General features: G+C 47.1%; 1 protein-coding gene across 4 annotated transcripts in view; it reads left to right on the top strand.

Annotated features, from left to right (window-relative positions):
* The first annotated feature begins 844 nt into the window (after nt 1–844).
* The window catches only part of LOC113998870 (cystathionine beta-synthase-like protein), a 30126-nt gene continuing 10205 nt past the window's right edge, over nt 845–20765 (top strand). For 2 of the 4 annotated variants that reach the window (XM_027741933.2, XM_039380202.1), the window contains exons 1-14: nt 845–954; nt 7571–7690; nt 8714–8925; nt 9513–9619; nt 10528–10662; nt 13187–13266; nt 14470–14604; nt 15121–15190; nt 16804–16895; nt 17702–17827; nt 18518–18602; nt 18798–18903; nt 19663–19737; nt 20430–20564. In XM_027741933.2, coding sequence (XP_027597734.1) covers nt 7649–7690; nt 8714–8925; nt 9513–9619; nt 10528–10662; nt 13187–13266; nt 14470–14604; nt 15121–15190; nt 16804–16895; nt 17702–17827; nt 18518–18602; nt 18798–18903; nt 19663–19737; nt 20430–20564 — 1400 coding nt within the window. In that variant the 5' untranslated portion in view covers nt 845–954; nt 7571–7648. Of the gene's footprint in view, nt 955–4851; nt 6246–7570; nt 7691–8713; nt 8926–9512; nt 9620–10527; nt 10663–13186; nt 13267–14469; nt 14605–15120; nt 15191–16803; nt 16896–17701; nt 17828–18517; nt 18603–18797; nt 18904–19662; nt 19738–20429; nt 20565–20765 lie in introns of those variants that run through there. The other 2 variants (XM_039380203.1, XM_039380201.1) reach the window with 2 other exon arrangements.

The raw sequence follows: 20765 nt of genomic DNA on the forward strand, positions 1-20765 counted from the left end.
TCAGCTCCGTTGCCCTTCTCTGGACTCACTCCAGCCCCTCAATGTCCTTCCTGACTTGAGAGGCCTAGAACTGGACACCATCCTGGAAGACCTTGTGGATAAACCCAGGCATATTCCCCTCGTTCTCCTCAGTGATCCAGCTGGTCATCCTTGGACATCCCTGGGCATTGCTGGACTCCACTGGACACTGCTGGACATTCCTGGACATCACTGGACATTGCTGGGCACTGCTGGACACTGCTGAACATCTCTGGACACCGTTGGACATCCATGGGCACTGTTGGACACCATTAGACATCGTTGGACATCCCTGGACATCTCTGGACACTGCTGGACATCACTGGATATCAGTAGACATCACTGGACACCGCTGGACACAGCTGGACAACACTGGACATTGCTAGACATCAATAGACATCACTGGACACTGCTGGACACATCTGGGCATCTCTGGACACCACTGGACATTGCTGGACACTGTTGGACACCCCTGGACATCCCTGGACACTGTTGGACATCTCTGGATATGACTGGACACTGCTGGATACCGCTGGACATCTCTGGACATCTCTGGACTCCGCTGGACATCCCTGGAAGCTGTTGGACATCTCTGGATATCACTGGACACCGCTGGACATCCCTGGACATCCCTGGACATCTCTGGACACCGCCGGTGCCGCCCCGCCCGCGCTCCGCCCTCCCATTGGCTGGCTCCGACGAGCCGACGCCCCCACGGTGACCAATCAGCGCTCGCACCGCGCTCCCGCCCCCCGGGGGGGCGGAGGGGGCGTGGTCAAGGCGTGACGAGGGCGTGGCCAAGCGGCTCGCGCGCTGCTCTTAGCACGCCGCGCATCCTGCTCATCCTCACCCTCATCCTGGTTATCCTCCTCCTCCTCCTCATCATCTCCATCACCATCGCCACCGCGGCGGTGTCCGGTGTCCCGGATCGCGCGGGTGAGGTGGCGGCCGCAGCGCGGGCGGGGGGGCGGGAGGGGCCCCATCCCTGCGGCCGCACGTTGCATCATCCGCGGGAATGAGATGGGGTGGGGAGAGCTGGGGGCGGCCGTGCCCCCATCATGGGGTGGGGTGAAGGTTTGGGGGCTGCGGGCTGGAACAGATTGCCCCGAGAGGGTGTGGAGTCTCCCTCGCTGGAATTATTCCAGAACCGTGTGGATGCGATCCTGTGCCATGTGCTCTGGGATGGCCCTGCTCGAGCGGGGAGGTTGAACCAGATGAGCCACTGTGGTCCCTTCCAACCTGACCCACTCTGTGGTTCTGTGAATGTGGTGCTGCCACACAACTGGACTTCTGTTCTGTGTTTGTAATGAAGGGAAGGGATGGGAAGGGGCAGCTGCGGGCGAGGGGAGCCCCGGAGCCACCCCTGGGAGGACTGGGGGATGCCCCGGGCAGGCCGGGAGCGCCTCCTCCGAGCAAGGAGCAGCAGGAGCAGAGATGGGCTCTCGGCGTCTCACGCTGGCTCTCAAGATGACTTTGTGCCTTCTGGTTTTCTCTCTGGGTTTGGCACCAGCTCTCTGCCCAGGCTTGGCTTGTTGTCCGTTGCTCTCGTGGGCACCATGAGGGGCTCCTGCAGCTTTTTTTTTTTTTTTTTTAAATTTTATTTCGTATATTGCCCTTCCCCCATTGGGAGGGGTCTGAACTTGACGAGAACCTGAGCGAGCTGCTCAGTATCAGCGTTAATAATGCTTCTGGCACATGGAACCAGCCACTACTTGAAAGACAAGTGATTCTTCTCCTTCCTATTCCTGCTTGAGTATCTTGTCTGCTGTGTGTCTCTCTAATCCTAAAGCCTTTGACCATGAAGTGCTGGGCCCTGTTCCAGCATGGTTGCTCACACTGTTTGCCCTTCCACTGAGTCTGTTTGCTGATTTGTGGCATGAGAGCTCCGTGTTCTGCAAAGCTTGTGCTGCGGGAAAGGTGGAAAAAACCAGAGTATGGAGAGAGGTGAAACGTGGGAATCTCATATCAGAGAGGAAAGGTGTTTCCTGATAAACTGAGAGCTGCTCAGAACGTGGTATTCCTCAGCAGGGGAACGTCTGTGGTGAGATCACCTCTGATGAAGTGCAGTTGAGGTGCTGGAGTAGGTTCAGTATTGGGGTGTTTGTCACCCTTTTTCATACTGATTGGTGGCTGTTGTTGTCCTGCCATGACCACTGCATGTGAGTTACTGCTCTCCTGCAGCCACAGTGTGCCTCTAACGATGGTGGTTGGTATCCAGGGGCACAAGGGACCTGTGTCCCGGGCTGTGCAGGCCCAGGGACGCCACTGACCTGGCACTGGCAGCACGGCAGCCTGCCAGGGTGGTGGGATGGGCTGGTCCCTGGCTGTGGGCAGGTGCCTGCAGCCTGCATGTGACCTGGGAAAACTGCCTGTGAGCACAGGGGCTGGGCACCCAGCAGCACCTGCCCGTGGCTGCACTGGGGGTGCCTTGCTGGGAGCTCCGTGGGTGTAGCCGGAGTGGTGGCAGTTGTGGCCTTTCCCACAAAACATGCACCAGCCCAAAAGCTGGCTTCCTGCCCAGGCAGTGGTGACCAGCCTTTATCAGAGGTCCCTGGGCTAACAAAAGTTGTTTTGCCTTGCAGGGAGGCACCATAATGCTGGGGAGGGGGAGCTGTGCTTCTGCCTGTGTTACAGACCTCTCAGAAACCGAGAGCAGAGCTCCAGCTCCCTTTTTTGCTGTTGGGCAGCTTGCTTAATCTCTGAGCCTCTCACCTGTAATGTTTCTCTCCCTGTACTTGGTGAGCTCGGCAGATCAAAAGCACTGTTCAGGCTCCCAGTGTTGGTCCATCTTTGTGTGCTAAGGAGAGGGAGGTAGAAGCAGGGAAAGAAATAATGAAAGCTGACTGCAAGAGGTAAAAATGCAGATAAAGCATTCTCCAGGCTTTTGTCTAATGCTGTTGAGCTCCTGAAGACTTCAGTCTTCACTCAGAAGACTTATTAGGTGAGTTCAGACAGGGTTGGAGTGAACTCAGGAAATGGAGATGTCAGAAGACACCTGGATTAGGGCTGCAGGCACAGCTTCCCTTCTGTGGGGGGAAGCAGACTGAACATTTTCATTTTTCCCTGGCTGTATTCTAGTATAACAATTGCCACAGCTGTGGAAGTTGCTTTGCTGTTGAAATTGAATCTTTGCAATGTTACAGAGGTGGGGGCATTAAAGAATTACCCATTTCCTATCAGGAATATTATAAGTATGTCGATCTGGCTTGAAAAAGGTGATCACTGAGCACATGCATGTGCTCATCTGCTCTGCAGGAGGAAATGGAAATAAGACTTGGGATTCTTGAAGGATCTCTTCCTAGAACCTCAGTGCTGTTAATTCATTTTCCAGTTATTTCAGGTCACTTGTTGTCTCCTGACACAGGAGCTAGGGCTGCCTGCTCCTAAGGAAGGAGCAAGGACGCACACACACTCACAGGAAAAGCACAACAGCAAAACAAACCAAATGTCTGACTGTCTCCTGAATCATTTATAGCTGTGGTGTTTCTGTGATCAGCTTCCAAAGGCTGGATGGATACCGCTGCATCTGCTTATCTGTAAAGATCCTAAAGCTCTCTAAGACCCTGTGACACTCAGAGTGAGCAGAACAACTGGTTTGTAGTGGTTTACTTGTGCCTGCTTAATGTCATAAAGTTTCCCATTCTTAGCATAATGGAATTCTGTATCTCATCTCTTGCTGAGCAGTCAGCCCTGGGGGCATCTCTCTCTGATTCACCTCTTACACCTGCCTTTTAGAGAGCTTTATTTGTGCTTCAGACAAGAATCAAGTTCATTAGGTTCTTGCACACATAATATTTAAATGGTCCAGTACATTAGTGCTGATATCATACACTGTAAACAGCTGTAGAAACTGTAGTTCCTGACCTATCTGTGGAGTGAGTCCAGCTCAGGCTGTTTGGGCATTAATTTCACTCACTGGCTTTCAGCCCTTTTCTGTAGGAGTTGAGAAATAGTTTAGGTCTTGGGTTCCCTGTGGAGATGGATCCAGAGATGTGAGCCTTGCCCATGACAATTTCTGCATCTCATACCTCTGTGTCCCACTCCCCTTCATGACTTAGGTTTATCATCATCATCATCATCATGGCTGGGCTTCGCGAACGAAGATTTGGGAAGGCTCTATCCACATTTGCTACAGGCACGCTGGTGGCTTATGAGGCCAATACGTGACAGACATATCCGATTACAAAAGGCACAGCAGAAAGACTCCTTAGATGGTGTATTCTGCAATACACGGTTCTTTCTGCGTTGCCTTTTTTCCTCAAGAGTGATCCTGCGAGTGTTCTCGAAGGAGACAGCTGCGTTATAGATGGTGTGTCTCCAGGCCTCCCAATTGGAGGCCAGAGTAGACCAGTTATGGTGATCAATATGGCCAAGGCTGAGATGTTGTTTCAGGGAGTCCTTGTATCTTTTCTTCGGGGCTCCTCTCTTGCGGCAGCCAGTGGCAAGTTTACCATAGAGCAGGATCTTAGGGAGGCGGTGGTTGGTCCTTCATCCTGGAGACGTGCCCTGCCCATCGCAGCTGTGTTCTCATCAACATGACCTCAATACTTGTGACTGCTGCTTGCTTTAGAACAGATGTGTTGGTCACATAGTCTGACCAGTGGATGTTTAGGATTGTACAGAGGCAGAGTTGATGGAAGCGTTCTAGGAGACGCAGGTGGTGGCGGTAGATGACCCATGATTCGGAGCCATATAAGAGAGTCGACAACACTATGGCTTTGTAAACACTGATCTTGGTGCTTTTCTTCAAGTGTTTATTACGCCATACTCTTTTGTGGAGTTTTCCAAAAGCACTGTATGCCTTTGCTAACCTGTTGTCTATCTCTCCGTCGATCTTACCATCTGAGGAGATGAGGCTACCGAGGTAATTAAACTTGTCTTTTTGATTATTTTTTGTTTGCCTCATGTGCTCTGCAGATATAATGGCAGAAGTTAGTCAGGCTTTTCTAGTTAGACTCTACCCACACCCCCAACTAGTTATGGGAGTGTTCCCCTTTACAGCAAAATTAAATTGAGGCTGACAGAATTTCTTTTCAGAGGATGGGCAGCTTGTCTTCCTTGGACTCTCCTGAGCAGTGTCCAACTGCAATTATAGGAGCAGAGTTGCCATCCTCCTGTCCTGTCTCCCCAGTCTTTCATTCCCAGAAAAAAAGACTGAGAAGAGGGTTAGGCTAGCAAAGGAGTTGCTGTCATCCTCTGTTTTCGGGATTTCTGCTCACCCCCTTTTCTTTGTTCCCCAAAGGTCTCCCCAGTAGAAAGATGCAACAGGTTCCTATGGCCTGTTTTGGGTCTGTAGGCAGAATCATGTGGGAGGGTTTGGATGTCCTAGACCACCTCTGCCCCCTGTTTTGCTCAAGTTGCATCATCAAGGGCTGTAAGCAATGGATTGTGTTGCTTAAAGTTAGTATTTGGTTAGAATTCCTTTTGGCAATGCTTGAGGTTGGCTTTTTGTCCCTCTTCTCATTATTTGTTTGTAATTGTTTGGAACTGAAACCCTATTATTGAAGCTTTGATCAAACATCGAGTATTGCCATTCTGAAAATACAAGAGAGTCTCACAGCTCAGCTGAAGGCAATAAATATAGCTCGTTCTTAGTTTCTGCTGTTTCTAGTTCAAGAAGTGATGGGAGTTGCTGTTAGTGAATTATGGATTTTTTTGCTTTACAATACAGGAAATGAGATGGCATTGTCTTGCCCAATTCAGAGGGAATCCTTCAAAATACAGCTTTTTGAGAGCCACATTAATTTCTTTCCTGCTGTCAGTACAGAGAACAAATGCTTGAAACCTCTTAAATTTTTTTCTGCAACAAATTTCTCCCCCTTTCCCCCTCAATTTTTGGACCCTTTTGAAGGATACTGTGAATTGGTGATTTTTAAAGCTTTTAAAGGTTTTGTGCTCCTATTTTATGAGAACCTGGAAGACGAACAGAAGCTGATGTTTCCTGTCTCTAACCCCCTGCTGCCCTCTTCCTGCGTGTTGAAATAGATTGATCCTTTGGCACCAAGATCCCTTTATTAGATGGACTTTGTCAGTATTGTCAGTGTTACCTGTGAGCAGAGGCAGTCAGTGTCTGTGTCCAGTGTTTCATGTCAGCTGGGTGAGGGAACATGTGGATGTGGCTCAAAGGAAGCCTTGAAACTTCTCCAGTGTTTCTTTTTCCTTTACTAAAAAAAGCCACCGATATTCTGAATTGTGAACCAGGAACCTCCTGGAAAGAGAAATGAAAGGTGGGTTTCACTCTGGAACTGAAAATGAGCTGATTTCTGGTAACAAAGACTGTTTGTTGTTTGATTATGTGTATTTATAGGCTCTTAGCTTTCTTGGGCTGGTGTCTCTCAGTTTAGTGCTGGTGAGTATTCTAGGACGGGATGTAGTCCATCTTGGCTCTTGGGCACGTGTTAACTTAAATAAAGTAAAATCATAGAATTCTGGTGGCATGGAAACCTTGATATCCAGGAGGAGAATTATTTCAAGTCTTAGGCTGGAAAGTTGACGCTTTCAGAGGTTTTTTTTTTTCCCCTACAGCAGGGCAGTTTAAATGCTTTAGGAGCTTTCTTCAAGTCAGCATGCAAGAAAGGAGTTGGTGTGCACAAGACAGTACTGGTTAGTGGTCCATATTAACTTACAGGATCAAATGCTAAAGTTCAGTGAGCCTGTGATTCAGTTTTAGGGTTTTTTTTCCAGTGTGTCACCAGACCATCAACTCTGCGTCTGTTTTATGTGCATCTGTCAGAAGAAGGAGGATGAGGCCAGGGACCCCTCCCAGCACAGTTCAGTAATGGAAAGAGCTGAATTTTGCTGCAAAATGGTGATGAGAAAAACAAATATTAGAGGGGAAAAAAAACCCTCATGCTTTCCAAGACTTCAGCCACGTTTTTGCCTTCAGTGGAAAGGAAGCAGACAGGCTCTGTGAACAACTGGCCGGTGCAGGAAAAATGAACTAACTGTTTCCATTTTGTGTTTACTAATTTCTGAAACAAAAAGCCTCCTAGAAGGCTGAAGTGTTTGCTGTGTGTGTGTTATATCCAGCATCACTACAGCTGTGCATGCAACACTGATTCATTTTGGGTAGGAACTTGTGAGATTTTGGTCTCCTCAAGGGTTCAGAGGCCTCTGCAAGTGTTCCTGGATAAAGCCCTTTCCTAAGTTGTGTGCAGGGTCTTTTGGGAATGGCACCGTGAAGCCCTTTCCCCCTGTGTGTCCCTAGAAGTCTATATCCTGTGAACTGAAGTATTTCCTGTTACTTTGTGTGGCTTTCAAGCTTATGGAATTGCAGACAGTCTGATAAAAGGTGTTTTCTGCTTACCTTCCTGGCTCTGAGAGGGAAGATTATGTAATGCAGGAAGGACAGGGTCAGGGGACCCTCCATCAAAATTGTGCAATGCCTCTGCTGCATGATTTTATTTTTTTTTTTAATCCTATTTATACAAGTCACCTTCACTTTGTTTTGCAGCTTCTTTTTTTCTCTATGAAAAAGCTGTCTGTGTTTTGCCTCTGTGAGAGACTCTTTCATGACAGTGGGGTTTTTTTTCCCAACTTGCATGATCCGCAGCGCTGAAGAGGATTCCAGTCTTGTGACTCTTTCCTGAAGGAATTCCAGTCTCCTGGGCCATCACCTTCACCAAAAAACATGGAGAAGTTTGCATCAGACAGGCCTGTTCCTGTGTCTAAGGTACTCGTGGGTCTTTGGGGAATACTGTTATCCCAACTTTCTGTCACCAGAATTTGGGAGAGCCCCACCTGTTTCCAGAGAGATTTCTAGGTTGTTTTGCTGAAATGCTGTGGTAGGAGGTGCTGTTGAAACCAGTGGCCTTTCTGGAAGAGTTCTCCATGACCATAAGTAGGAATGCAGAGTCTTTTGGCACAATTTCCTAATTATTCACCAGGTAGTCTTACTGTGTTCCACTCTGCTTGGAATGGGGAGGTTTTGTTTCAGAGAGCTTCTGGTGTGGGAGGGGTGTCTCCCATGAGACCTGTCCTGTTTTCTTGACATTTATGGAGGCTTGCTACAGTGAGCACGTGCCTCAGTGTATTTACATTATTCTCGTGCTGGTGATAAGGATTTGGCAAATCAAAATGATGCTGAAACACCTTCCCATCCTCACAGTACTACGGAAACATCAACTGACCATCAAAATACCTGTTTGTTGTGACCTTTTTCACATAAGGGGAAAACAAGACTGAGACACTGGAGGATGGGATTAACCTGAGACATGCTGTGCTTTCTTCCCCAACACCTGGGTCTGAGGTGCAGTCCCAGGATCTCTTGCAGTCAGTAGCAGAACCTGTTCTTGGGTGTTAAAACTGCTTTTTGCCCTTGCGCTTTTTAGTTCATGGGCAAGACTTGTCTCCTGGACACTGTCACCAGGGTAGCTGCTGCTCAGGCTTCCCTCAGGAAAACTGCATGCTGGAATACCAGACTGGGATGGATAAGTTGGTGGGACAAGAGGGACAAGAGAGACAAGAATAAGGGCTCTTTATTAGCAACGTGATTTTTAGCTGTTTTAGCAGGGGGCAATGATGTGAATGGAGGTTTTCCCATGGTGTGGAACTTGAGTGACTTTGATAATCTCAAAGATGCTCTGACCCTGTTACAGCAGGGCAGACAAATCACTCACTCTCTCCTCAACCCTTCACCTTTTTTCTTTTCCTTTTTTTTTTTTTCTCTTTTTGTTTTCCTTCTCCCTCCCCCAAGAACGGAATCCCTACTCCTCCTTCCCAGAAGAAACCAGATACAAACTCATGCCCTCATGCAGCTGGCAAGTGTGTTCTCCCTGGTGGGGTGGACAGTGAGAACTGCAAGAATAACGAGAAGGAAAGGCAGTGGATCCGCCCTGATACACCCAGCAAATGCACGTGGAAGCTTGGGAAACCCCTCTCTGCCTCCCCACATCATCATACCTCTCTGTAAGTGTTTTATTTGCTGCTTTTCAGCACTAATCCAGGTTCCCTCGGAGCCATGTGGATTTAACAGCAGGTGACTGATTTAAATGGAGTCTTGTTCAGCCTGTAGATGTGCTGGTGCTTTTTAATTTCCATGTCTAAGCAAAGCTAAGAACCCAGACTGAGCATACAGGGGGCCTTGCACCACAGATGTGAAAGCACATGGACTGGAATGAACTTATTTTAAGTCACCTGGCAAGCAGTTCCCTGACTAGATGAAAGTTTGCACTATTAATGCCTTTTGGTTATAAACTAGCTGACTCTGAGGAGTGCTGAGCTACTCCATGCCAGGAGAAAGTGCAGAGCACTTCATTCTTGCCTCAGCACTTGGCTTGATGTCTGATTAATCCATGTTTTGGATCAAGGACTTGATGTTTTGTGAGTTTGTATCCCATGGTTGTTCTTTTAAACTAAAATACCTAAAGTAACTACCCCGATAAAGGGGAGGCAGAAAGCTGGTTGAAATAAAAAGCACTAGAAATGCTGTGTGGTTGTTGTGTGACCTGCCTGTGGCCTTTTCTGGGAATACACTGACTTTGTATTTATACCAGGTCAGAGCCTCCAAAGATCCTGCCAAACATCCTGAATAAAGTTGGCAATACACCTTTGGTGCGAATCAACAAGATTGGGAAGCATTTTGGACTCAAGTGTGATCTCTGTGAGTACTGCTGCAGGCAGAAAATCCAACTGACAAACATTGTTTCAGAAACTCGGGGTAGTTCTGGTTAGTAGTGCCATGTAACCCTGGAAGCAGGAGTGCAGGCACCTGGCAGAAAATGGTGAGGAAAAATTCCTCTTTTTCTTTGGCAGATTGTCAGTTTTTATGGAATTGGTCATTTAAAACATCTTTCAGTTTGCACTTCATGAGAACATTCCCTGCAGCTTTTCCATTTTTGTAGAAAAAGATGTTTTTCATAGAACAATTAAACTTTAAAAAGTTGTATGAAGTTTTTGACTGCTTCTCATATTCAGAGTATTCATCAGTGTGTATAAAATGCAGATCAGCAGTTATCACCAAAGATCACTGAAAATGATTAAAGAGATGAAACTGTCAGTGAAGGTTTTTTTTTTGGTTGGTTGGGGTTTTAAACCCGACTGTGCTGGAGATACCTGGAGGCTCTGATCAGAGTCCTGAAAGGTGGTGTTCAACACCACTGAAGGGGTTATTGCTGGGGGGGGACTGGAGTGAAAGTGTAGGCTGAACAAGGGGAGAAACTTCCAGTTTGATCAAGGGCAAGACCAGGTTTCAAGGCCAGGTTGGATGGGGCTCTGAGCAACCTGGTCTAGTGGAAGGTGTCCCTGCCCATGGCAGGGGGTTGAAATGAGGTGATCTTTAAGGTCCCTTCCAACCCAAACCATTCTGTGATTCCAGTGACAAGTTGCTTATTGTTCTGACCTGTAACAGAAGAGATGCCGTGAGCTGAATCCCCCTCTCTGCTGTTGGGAAGCAGGGAGGTGAACTGGGCAAACACGTTAACAGAGCTGGTCTTCCAGAGGTGTTAGGAATCAGCAGCCTGCTACCCAGTGACTGTGTTCAAGAGCTGTGCTTGGTTTCTGTGATTCCAGTGGTCAAGTGCGAGTTCTTCAATGCCGGGGGCAGCGTCAAGGACCGCATCAGCCTCAGGATGGTGGAGGATGCTGAGAGGGCTGGGATCTTGAAGCCTGGGGACACAGTCATAGAGCCAACCTCTGGGAACACAGGTAGGGCACGGAGAGACCTTAGCAAAGTGTGGGGGGAAATGCTGTGGTGCTTTTCCTGGGTGAGGCAGGTTTGAGGTTGGAGCATGGAGGCTGCCTGTGCAAGGAAGAAGGGATCTCTTCCTGCCTGCAGTGCCTCCTCCATCTTGCACAAGGAACATTTCTACAGTGCCCTGTGCTGACCAGAACAGCTGAGAAGCAGTTCTGCTAAATTTGCAGAGCCTCCTTGCTTTAAAAGAAAAGAAAAGAAGTGTTAGACCAGATTCACTAGAGTCTTTAGATCCTATTCAGGATTTCAAGTCTGACTGAAATTAAGGGGGGAAAGGCACCCAAAAGACTGGTAAGAATCTGGATCTTCCCATTCTTTCTGTTTAGGAAGTCCCGTGGTCCCTCTGTCAGGTGAGGTGGGCCTGGTTTGAGAAACAGCCCTTCCCATGTGGGTGCAGTTGAGGTGGGAGATGAACTGCACGCCCACAGCACAGCCTGCTGACAAAACCCTTGCACACCTGGATTTTCAACATGTTCCACTGTTGAAAATCACAGGAGATCCACAGCATCTCCTCCTTGGAGGGCTGGAGGAAGGAACAGTCCCACTAGGCAGGGGCCAGGGCATCTGATGATCCAAGACACTGGAGTTGACTCGGCTCCTGTGTCAAAGCTGTTGTAGTTCTGTTAAGCTGCTCGGCTCCTGGGGAGAAAACATACCTGGAGTGTTCCCCCTTGAGTTAAATATAAAATATATGATATAGTTAAATATAAATAGTTAAGTATAAAATATACTGCCTCCTCTGAGCATGTTCCTGAGCTGAGCTGCAAACTTCTCTCCTGCCTGATGTGCTCTGGAGAGGTGTTTTGTCCTGTTCTTAAACTCCTTCCTGGGCTTCCATCCACTGTTGCAAGATATTAGACACAGGCCAAGCAGATCTTTCTTTTGTTCTTTTGGTCCAGTCAAACCTTTGTTACTGGAGGGACTGGGATGATGAGCTGATCTGCCTTCAACAAAAAAACTGGGAGGTCACATCAGTTGCTGTTGTCTCAGCAACTGTTCTTTGGAGGGTGCAGTGCAACTGAAGCCTTTGTGAATGTGGCTGTACCCCTTGCCTGAACAATGGCACTTAGTGGAAAATATCCATATATATTGCATTCCTCCAGTATCTAAGGTCATACTATGACATCCTGCTTTCTGGGTCAGTACCTGATAAATGATTCTCCTTGCCACGGAATCTGAAAAGGCAGAACTGAAGGAGATACAGGACAATTGCTGCAGAATGCTGTCTCTTTTTTTCATATAAAAGCAAAGACCAGGGCAGACAGTAACCTGAGACACTTGTCATTTGCTCTAGGCTACTGCTCAGGGCTACCGAGTATGTTGAAAGTGAGAGCTAATGTGTTATATTTTTATCCTCTCTGCATTCCACTTCTCCCTCAACCAAAGTCCTGTTTTGATGTTTGCTGCATTTCCAGTTCAGTGGCAGAAAGTACAAAGTATTAGAGTTCAGGTCTCAAAATTCTTTGTTTATCACAGACTATAAGGAAGAGTGATGGATGGCTTCTCTTCAGTCTCTGGCCTTAGTGAGGCCTTTTCTCTCTTATTTTTGTATTTGGGTATCCATATTTATCTGTAATACACTGAGAAAAGTTGTTTTTCCTCCCACAAATATATTAAACACTACTTGAATTACTTGAGGCGTGAGTTAAGCTTCTCTTACACTAACAGTTAAAGATTATTACGGGTTTTTTTACCTCTGTGTGATTCAGCACCGTGTAGAAACAGAGCCAGCTTTGAACAAGCAAGTCTCTGTGTAGGGTAAACTGCAAGTGTTGGTCCTGCACCCAACACAGCAGGGGAGCTGCCTTGTCGTCTCACCTCAGACACTGATCAACCAACTTGATCTGTTTAGCTTATCCTGCAGAGAGATGATCTAATAACAGCTGTGAGCTTCTCTTCTCTGAGGTACAGAAGATGACCAGCTGGAAGTGTCTGTCTCTAACAGTCAAGGTACTTCACTGTGGCAGCAAGTTGACCCAGTGCATTAGAACCTCAATCACAAACAGCATCTCAATAATTTCTTTCTAGAGAGGCCTTAGTTTCAGTGCATTGCAGACTAGGGGTTTAGTGCAAAAGTGAGTCAGTAAAGGCTCTGATCTTCTGGCAGTATCAAAGGGACTCTCTAATCTTCTCTAGCTTGAAGCACATTCCTTTCCCAAATTCCTTCTGTAAAAATGAAGTGGGTGAGACAGGAGGAAGGTGATGTGCATGTGGTAAAGCCAGCAGTTTGCACATGTCAAGCTTCCCCACCCTTGGCTAAACTTTCTCTTGGCTGTGAACCTCAAAGAACGAGCAGCATCTGAAATCCAGTTCTGCCCAACAGACTGAAACAATCTGTTTGCCACCCTTCTAGAGACACTGTATTCAAGCCTCTGGTGAAAATCTGATTAAATCCAGGGGCATGGCAATGCTGGCATTGTGGGTTTTGTTCTCTGCTGCTCCTCACCGTGTGCTCTGCATGTCTTTGCCTGCTTTCAGGAATTGGGCTGGCCTTGGCTGCGGCAGTGAAGGGTTACCGCTGCATCATCGTGATGCCAGAGAAAATGAGCATGGAGAAGGTCAGACCTGCTTGTGTTTTCAAGAATTTAAAAAAATAAACGTGTTTGCACTCGCAGAATTCCCGGTGCAGATGGATGCTGTGGCTTTAGCAACAAAGATGGTATAAAATATGTAATTGGCCAGGCAGAACTCTGCTGAGGAGCTGTTGCCAGCGCCCACAGAGATCCAGGCTGGCTAGCCATGGATAGAAAATGTCTTTGAAAATGTCTTTAAGACCTATCCCCACAGCATTGTCACTTTGAAAACTGTCATAGGTGTTTTAAATACAAATGTCAAGGGAACTTGGGATTTGCCACGCACATTGAAGGGACTTCCTGTCCCTTGCTGAGCAGAGGGTGAAGGGAGGCAGTGCTGAAGCTTCGAATATTCTGCAAATATTCAGGGCTCAGGGCTGAGTGTGAGGGAGCCTGTTGAGCTCCTCAGGTTACACTGGCTGGTCCTGGCAAGCCTCTGAGTTGTGTCACCACAACAGCAAAGGGGAAGGAAAAGCTGCCTTGCCTTCCACTTACCTTCTCTGTGGAAAGCACAAAGCATCTGTTTATAGAGCAAGCCCTGTCCTGTGGTGCTGCACTTGCAGCCAAGAGAAGAGAGTGGAGGAGATCCCCTGTGTTCCACAGCTGAGTCAGCAGCACAAATGAACAACATCCCTTGAAGGCCTGTACCCATGGCTTGCTCTTGCCTGCTCTGGAGGGAGAGGTACCACATGGCCATTGCCATGTGCCACATGGCACCAAAGGTCTCCCTGCCCTCTGAAGACAGGCTCAGTGTTATAAATTTTCTTGCCCTTGTAGCAGTTCAAAGGTGCACAGGGCCCTGGAGGGGATAAATAAACATAATTTGCACTTAAACATAAAATACTGGGCTACAGCAGTGCTGGAGTGCAGAACTTGTGCCTGATGTGAGAGGAGAGGGTGTTTTGGCTGAATGAGACTTCTCAGTGTGGTAGTAATAGTTCCTACAGGCATGAAGGCCTGGACTAGAAACAGGAATTTGACACCTGCCTCACCAGTAAAGCTTAGTTCAAATCCTTAACGTCATTTGTTTTTGATCCATGGCTCAGTGGCTCAGGCTTTAGGAGAACCACTGAGGAGGCTACTGCTGACCAGGTGAAAGGGAAGATGCTTTCTTTCCCCTTTCATCCAGTGAAGTCTCTCTGCTGGGAGAGCGTTCTGGGGTTTTGTGACCGCCTTTCTTTGCTACAGGTGGATGTCCTGAGAGCTCTGGGTGCTGAGATTGTGAGGACCCCAACTACAGCCAGATTTGATTCTCCTGAATCTCACGTGGGAGTGGCGTGGAGGCTGAAGAACGAAATCCCCAACGCACACATCCTAGACCAGGTAAGAGCCAGGATGCAGGAGGTGCAGGACAGCATGGAGGAGGAATTGCAGCCTTGTTTCTTAGTGTCCTTGGTTGACTGTTCAACACTCTGCGTGTGTCTCTGGAGGAGAAGATGCCCCAGATCTGGAGCTGTGGCTGATCAACCGCTGTGCTCCAAGCCAGTGAGTTTTTGTAGTCACTAGAGAGCAGCAATGAGCCACTGTTTGCCAAAACTGCAACACTTAAGGACGTCTTTTTCCACTGAGTTGGCAAGCCTGTGTGGAAGAATGGACGCAGGAGTCACGTTGCTAAAAGTAGCTGTCCCACAAACAAGACTGATCGTTGCATTGGAGGGTGCTGGCACCTTAGAACTACTCTTAAATTAAGTCACAGATTAGGAAGGTTGTATCTCCCCTCGGGCCTAGGTGCAGGTAGTGTGTGTCGCTGTTGTGGGGCTTGGAGATTGTTTGACATGTTCTTGAAATGCCTCACGATCTGAATTTTTGTCTTCACGTCTGTTCTGTCTTTCCATTTAGTACCGGAATCCCAGCAACCCCCTGACACACTATGACACCACAGCTGAGGAGATCCTGCAGCAGTGTGATGGTATGTCTGCTCTGCTGCTAATCCCCTCCCCAGCCAGTCCCTGGTAGTTTTATTGTTATGTTCTTGGAGAATGAGACCTCGGCTGGATGAGAAATACGTGGATTTTGGCACAGCAAATCCCATACCTATGCCGTGTGTCATTAGAGAGTTACCTTATTTCAGTAGTCACAGTAATAATTTTTTTTTTCCATTAAAGAAGAATTCTTTGATTTTTAGATTCCTCTGCTTGTGTTCAGGTGGAGGAAGCAGTGATGCTTAAGATACCTTATTAAAAAAAAAAGGCATAGGTAGACTGCTGTGAAATAGGGTCGTTTTTCTCTGATCCCAAGTACAGACATAGGTATTTTAACATTTCCAGACCAAATACTCCAATACATTGGAAGATTCTTCACTTAGGGGTCCTCAGGAGCACAAACTGCCCTATGTGGCAGTTGTCACCAGTAGGACCCTCTCACTCTGTAGGGATCTCTTCCATCTTAGTGCTGGGCAGCTGAGCTGGAGAACCAGCAGGGACTGAGCTGTGGCAGCACAGAGCTTCTGCTGGGCTCACTCACCCAGCTGAGGAGGTGGTTTGAGAGCTGTTGGAGACATTCCATGTGATGCTGCAGTCTACCTTGGGGGCATTTCCATAGGTGGTAGAATTAAGTCAAATGGGAGCTACTGGCCTGCCTTATAAAAATGTTATACAGTACAGTTTCCGATGGGACCCTCTCATAAGAAAATCAGCTATTAAATTCCTTCTCATTAAGGTGGAGACCATGTGAAGGGTTTTCCTCCCTCCTAAAAATCTGACTGTTCAGAGGATTTGGCTTGTCTTTCTGTGACAAACTTTAAGTTTGAGTTTAAATGAGTGCACTTTTAACAAGCTGCCATCCCACAAATTGGGAGTCCAGATGAGTTCCAGCTTTAGACTTCTTGTTTGTATTTACTTTCCCTCACAGGGCAGGCACTGTTCAGTTGCCCCTGCTTGGTGGGGTGTTATTCTCTTGGCTGGTAAGCATTTGTTTTCGTGTGTGAGTTGGTGACCTTTTAAAAATTTAATTTTATTTTTTGATTAACAAAGCTGTCATGTGGATGCACCAGGGAAACTGTAGGTGGTGACAGAGGGATAAAATACATGCACACTCACTCTGAGTGCTAGTGACCAAAGTCTTTTTCACTGGAAAATGAGCAAGTAGTTGTGTTAACCGTTCTCTCCATGGATGCCTAACCCATGCTCTTGGCACTCACTCAGCTAATTAACTAATATAATGGGCTGCTTGGTTTAAATTAGAGAATGAATTATCTGTATCAGCAAATACAGTAACAGGAAAGCTACAGCTGTCAGCTTCATGGGCCACCTCCAGCTGTGTCCAAAGTGCCACAAGTTGGTGCCTTGCCAGGCCTCTGGATGGACATTTCAAAACCCTTATTGGAGTAAATGAGGATTGAGCAATGTGGGCTCAGGGCAGGTCTCATAACAACTCTTGGGAAGGAAAGGACCTCATCTTGCCCTTTTCAGCCACTTTCTGCATTTTTGTTGAAGAAAGTCCATACTTAGGTGTAAGTGGGGTTTTAATCCGTCATTCTGTTGGAGGTTTCACAACTGCCTTCTATCCCTCACCCTCAAACAGGAAAGATAGACATGCTGGTGGCTACGGCTGGCACAGGAGGGACTATCACTGGCATCTCCAGAAAGCTGAAGGAGAAGTGTCCAGGGTGCAAAGTAAGTGACAAACCTCATGCATTTCTCTTTAGTGGGGTCAACCTCAGACTGCTCCGCTTGGCACATCTCATTCCTTGCAAGCCTGCCCTGGATCTCTGTGGGAAGCCCCTCTCTGTTCTTAGCTAGAAGGAAGTTCTGAGAACAAAGAACAAAGGTTTTCAGACTGTCTGAAATCCTCTGGTCTCAGTGGTGACCAGAGTTCGGGTTTGGCTCAGCAGGTGAAACTGGCCCTCAGATCCCTTCATGGGGTATCTGAGAAACTTCCCCCTCTGGTTTGTACTCTGCAGCCTTGTGTTTCCTCTCTGACTGTGCCATCACTAACTTTTTTGGAGCTGCTGAGGTTTTACCTGGTGTAATTGTCTCTGCAAAGATTTCCTCACAGAACTCGGTATCCTGCTTCCATCGTGAACATTTTCCTACATAGGCAGGGAGTGATGAAGAAAATAAAACCGATCTACTTACACTTGGCCCAAAATGTCTTGGCTGTAATGATGCCTGACATGTGAATGAGGACAATCTTGTCTTGGGGAAACCCTGTCTTCTGTTTAAAACAAGCAAAACCCACATAGAGCAAGTGGTGCCCCTCGGTGTCCACACATCCCGAAGAGATGGGATGGGTTGCCAGAAGCAGCAAAGCATTTTGCTCTCAGGGGAGGTGAATTTTGCCAGAAAAATGAGTAGGAGGCCAGGTTGCTGTTGGCTTGGCTGAGTGTGACACCAGCAGCTGCAACAAGGCCAGTGCTCACACGTGCTGTGTCCCCAGAAGCAGTGTGTCACAGTGGCCTGAGTGGAAACTGCTTCTCCAGATCATAGGTGTGGATCCTGAAGGCTCCATCCTTGCTACACCAGAATCACTGAACAAGACTGACAAGACAATGTATGAAGTGGAAGGAATCGGATATGATTTTGTCCCCACGGTGTTGGACAGATCTGTAAGTCGTGCTGCTTGGTTTCACTGCCCTTTGCCCTATGGTGGGATGCAGGAGTGAGGTGAAAGGCGGAGGGAAAAGCTTGGGGAAGTATTCCTTTGAGGTGAAATGGGAGGACTGGGAGGCAGGACTATTCCTGTTCTTTCCATCAGCAGAAGCAGTCCTCAGAATGTTTGTTTTACAATGCCAGGTCAAAAGGCTGTGAGTAGATAATGTTTTCCTAGAACAAATTTATTTTTACATTTAAAAAAAACCCAAACAAAACATACCACAAACCACACACAATAAAAAGAAACCCAAGCAACAAAAAAACACCAACTAACCAATAAAGAAAAAGTCTCCAGTAAAGCATCCCAACCCCTCCTGGACAAAGAGGTATGACAGCATCTTGAGCAGAGCCTGTGTCCCTGGGAAGCCCTCCAGGAGGGGAAGAAACTGATGCTCTCAGTGGCTGACTCACAGCAGCCTGTTCCCACAGTGAGATTCCAATAAGGAGCCTGCTGTACTGATGTGATCATCTTACCTTGGCAAAAAAACCCCACTTGGCATTTGGAGGATGGAAACCCAGGCACACGGCTCAGTAGGGCAGCTGTTACCTCAAAGAGCCTGGGTTGAATTCACACTGGTTGTGTAGTTCCCCTGTCCCTCCTCATTTAAACAGCCCTCTGTTTCTCTCTTCCTGCCCCTTCCCAGGCAGTGGACCAGTGGTACAAGAGCAACGATGAGGAGTCCTTTGCTTTTGCTCGCATGCTGATCCGAGAGGAGGGGCTGCTGTGTGGTGAGAGCAGATGTGGATCCTTTGGGTTTCTCTGTGGGAGGCTGAAGCCTTGTGCAGATCAGAGAGACCTCCTTCCACCTCGGAACTTGACTTCCTCACTCTGGGCTCGTCTCACTCTCTCTCTCCTCCTCTCTTTTGATCATTCTCATTTCACTCACTGCTTGACAGTTCTGCCTCTGCTCTGTGTTTTGGCAGGTGGCAGCTCAGGCAGTGCCATGGCTGTGGCTGTGAAGGCAGCCAAGGAGCTGAAGGAGGGTCAGTGCTGTGTTGTCATCCTCCCTGACTCTATCAGGAACTACATGTAAGAGCCTGCTGGTTTTCTCCCTGGGAAAGGGATGAGGCAGTCCCTCAGACCTCCTTTCAGCAGTGGCAATTTGAATACCTATTTCTTGTATCACCCAGGAATGTGTTTGGGGCACAAGTTCCGAGGTATCTAAAAAGGGCCTGACATGGAGTAGACATTTTCCCTTTGAAAACTGGGCTTTGATTTCAGTAGATGGTCATCACTGGTTAGCATCTTTCACAGGAAAGGTTTCACTCTGTTATTTCTGGGGGACCACTGGTATTATCCCATCCCTGTGCCCACAGCAGAGCCCAGCACTCCTGCAGCAGCAGCCACTGTCAGGGTGAGTTTACAGGTGGAAGTGTGAGGGCTTTGAGCTGTGCTGAGTAGTTTTTCTCCTACTGCATTGAAGCATATCCCAAAACGTGGTATTTTTAGCTGTGTTTCCTGATTTCTGTTGCATCCAACTCAATACTAGAAACTAGAAACAACTAGAAGCTGCAGACAAACCTTGCCTGGCACACCTTCATTCCAGACTGTGTCGCTATTGTATTGCAAGAGACTGATGTAGTTGGAACTTTGTTTCTTATAGGATTCCTTTTTCTTCCTCTAAATATTTTCCTCCATGTCCCTGGCTGGTAAGCTTGGATAGCAAATGAGGGTCTGTTTTCAATTACACTTTATTTGTTAGTGGTAGTGAGCTGTAAACAGTTGCCTGTGTTTGCTGTCAGATGTTCAACCTGCTAATGAGCTTTTCACTTCCTGATGATTTTCCAGGTCCAAGTTTTTGAGTGACAAATGGATGATTCAGAAAGGGTTCATGAAAGAAGAGGACCTTGGCAACAAACCCTGGTAAACCTGTCAGATCCGTTTGGATTTTCATGAGTCTATTCAATCGAGTTTATGGCAGTTGCTAATTCAAAGCTCATTTCAATTTACACTACTCCTTTGATTTAGCTAATCTTTCATTGCCTTGTTGTATAATTGCAGCTATTAATCAAATCTGCCTAAATTAGTTGACGTTGTTCTTTGAGTTGCATGGCAGCAGAAGAAAATTTGGTACTTAATGACTTTTTTTTATTTAGAATAAAAAAAAAAAAAAAGTAGCATCCAAAAAACTCTTCCGAGATCAGAGTTCTTGAGTGCAAAGGACTGCAAGTCTGCAGAGGTGGAAGGGAATCTTCCCTAAATTGTTGCCTATAGTGACTGTAAATATGGGTAGGTCTTTCAGTAGGAGCACAAAATTTTCTGTGTAAGATATAAGTATTGAAACTGGGGGGATTAGTTCTCTCCACTAAGTGTCTAATCCTAGAAAGTCAATGAAATGAAGGAAAGAGTTTCGGTCTTCGAGCCTTCTCACACTTCAGTGACTTTCTGATATTGGGGATAAAACTTTAGAACCCTGAAGCTTTATTGACTCTGGCTGAATCCTTCCTTGTTTCCTTTTGTCATTCCTGTCGTGTTGGAGGCCACTGTACATGAAGAGCTGGTTCTGTTCTCTCCATAAATCTTGCATGGTTTGTTTTTTTTTACTTCATCCCCAGGTGGTGGAACATCAGTGTTCAAGAACTGAGCCTCTCTGCTCCCCTGACTGTGCTTCCAACTGTTACCTGTGCAAAGACTGTCGAAATTCTCCGGGAGAAGGGATTCGACCAGGTACCAGTTGTTGATGAATCTGGGTATGTCCACATATATCACTATTCATCCATATGTATCACTTCCCTCACCAGGTCCCAAGGAATGTCTTTTAAGTGCTTGCTGGAAGTATAATATCCTCTCACTCATCTTTTTTTCAGTTCTAGTAACACAGTTCAGAAATGTTACTTAAAACACACCAGTGCTGGACTTGGTACGTTGTCATGCCAAGGTTGTCCTGCTCT

This window comes from Pipra filicauda, unplaced genomic scaffold (genome assembly GCF_003945595.2).
Source record: "Pipra filicauda isolate LSUMZ 115617 unplaced genomic scaffold, ASM394559v2 scaffold18_size4552066_pilon, whole genome shotgun sequence".
NCBI classification, from domain to species: Eukaryota; Metazoa; Chordata; class Aves; order Passeriformes; family Pipridae; genus Pipra; species Pipra filicauda.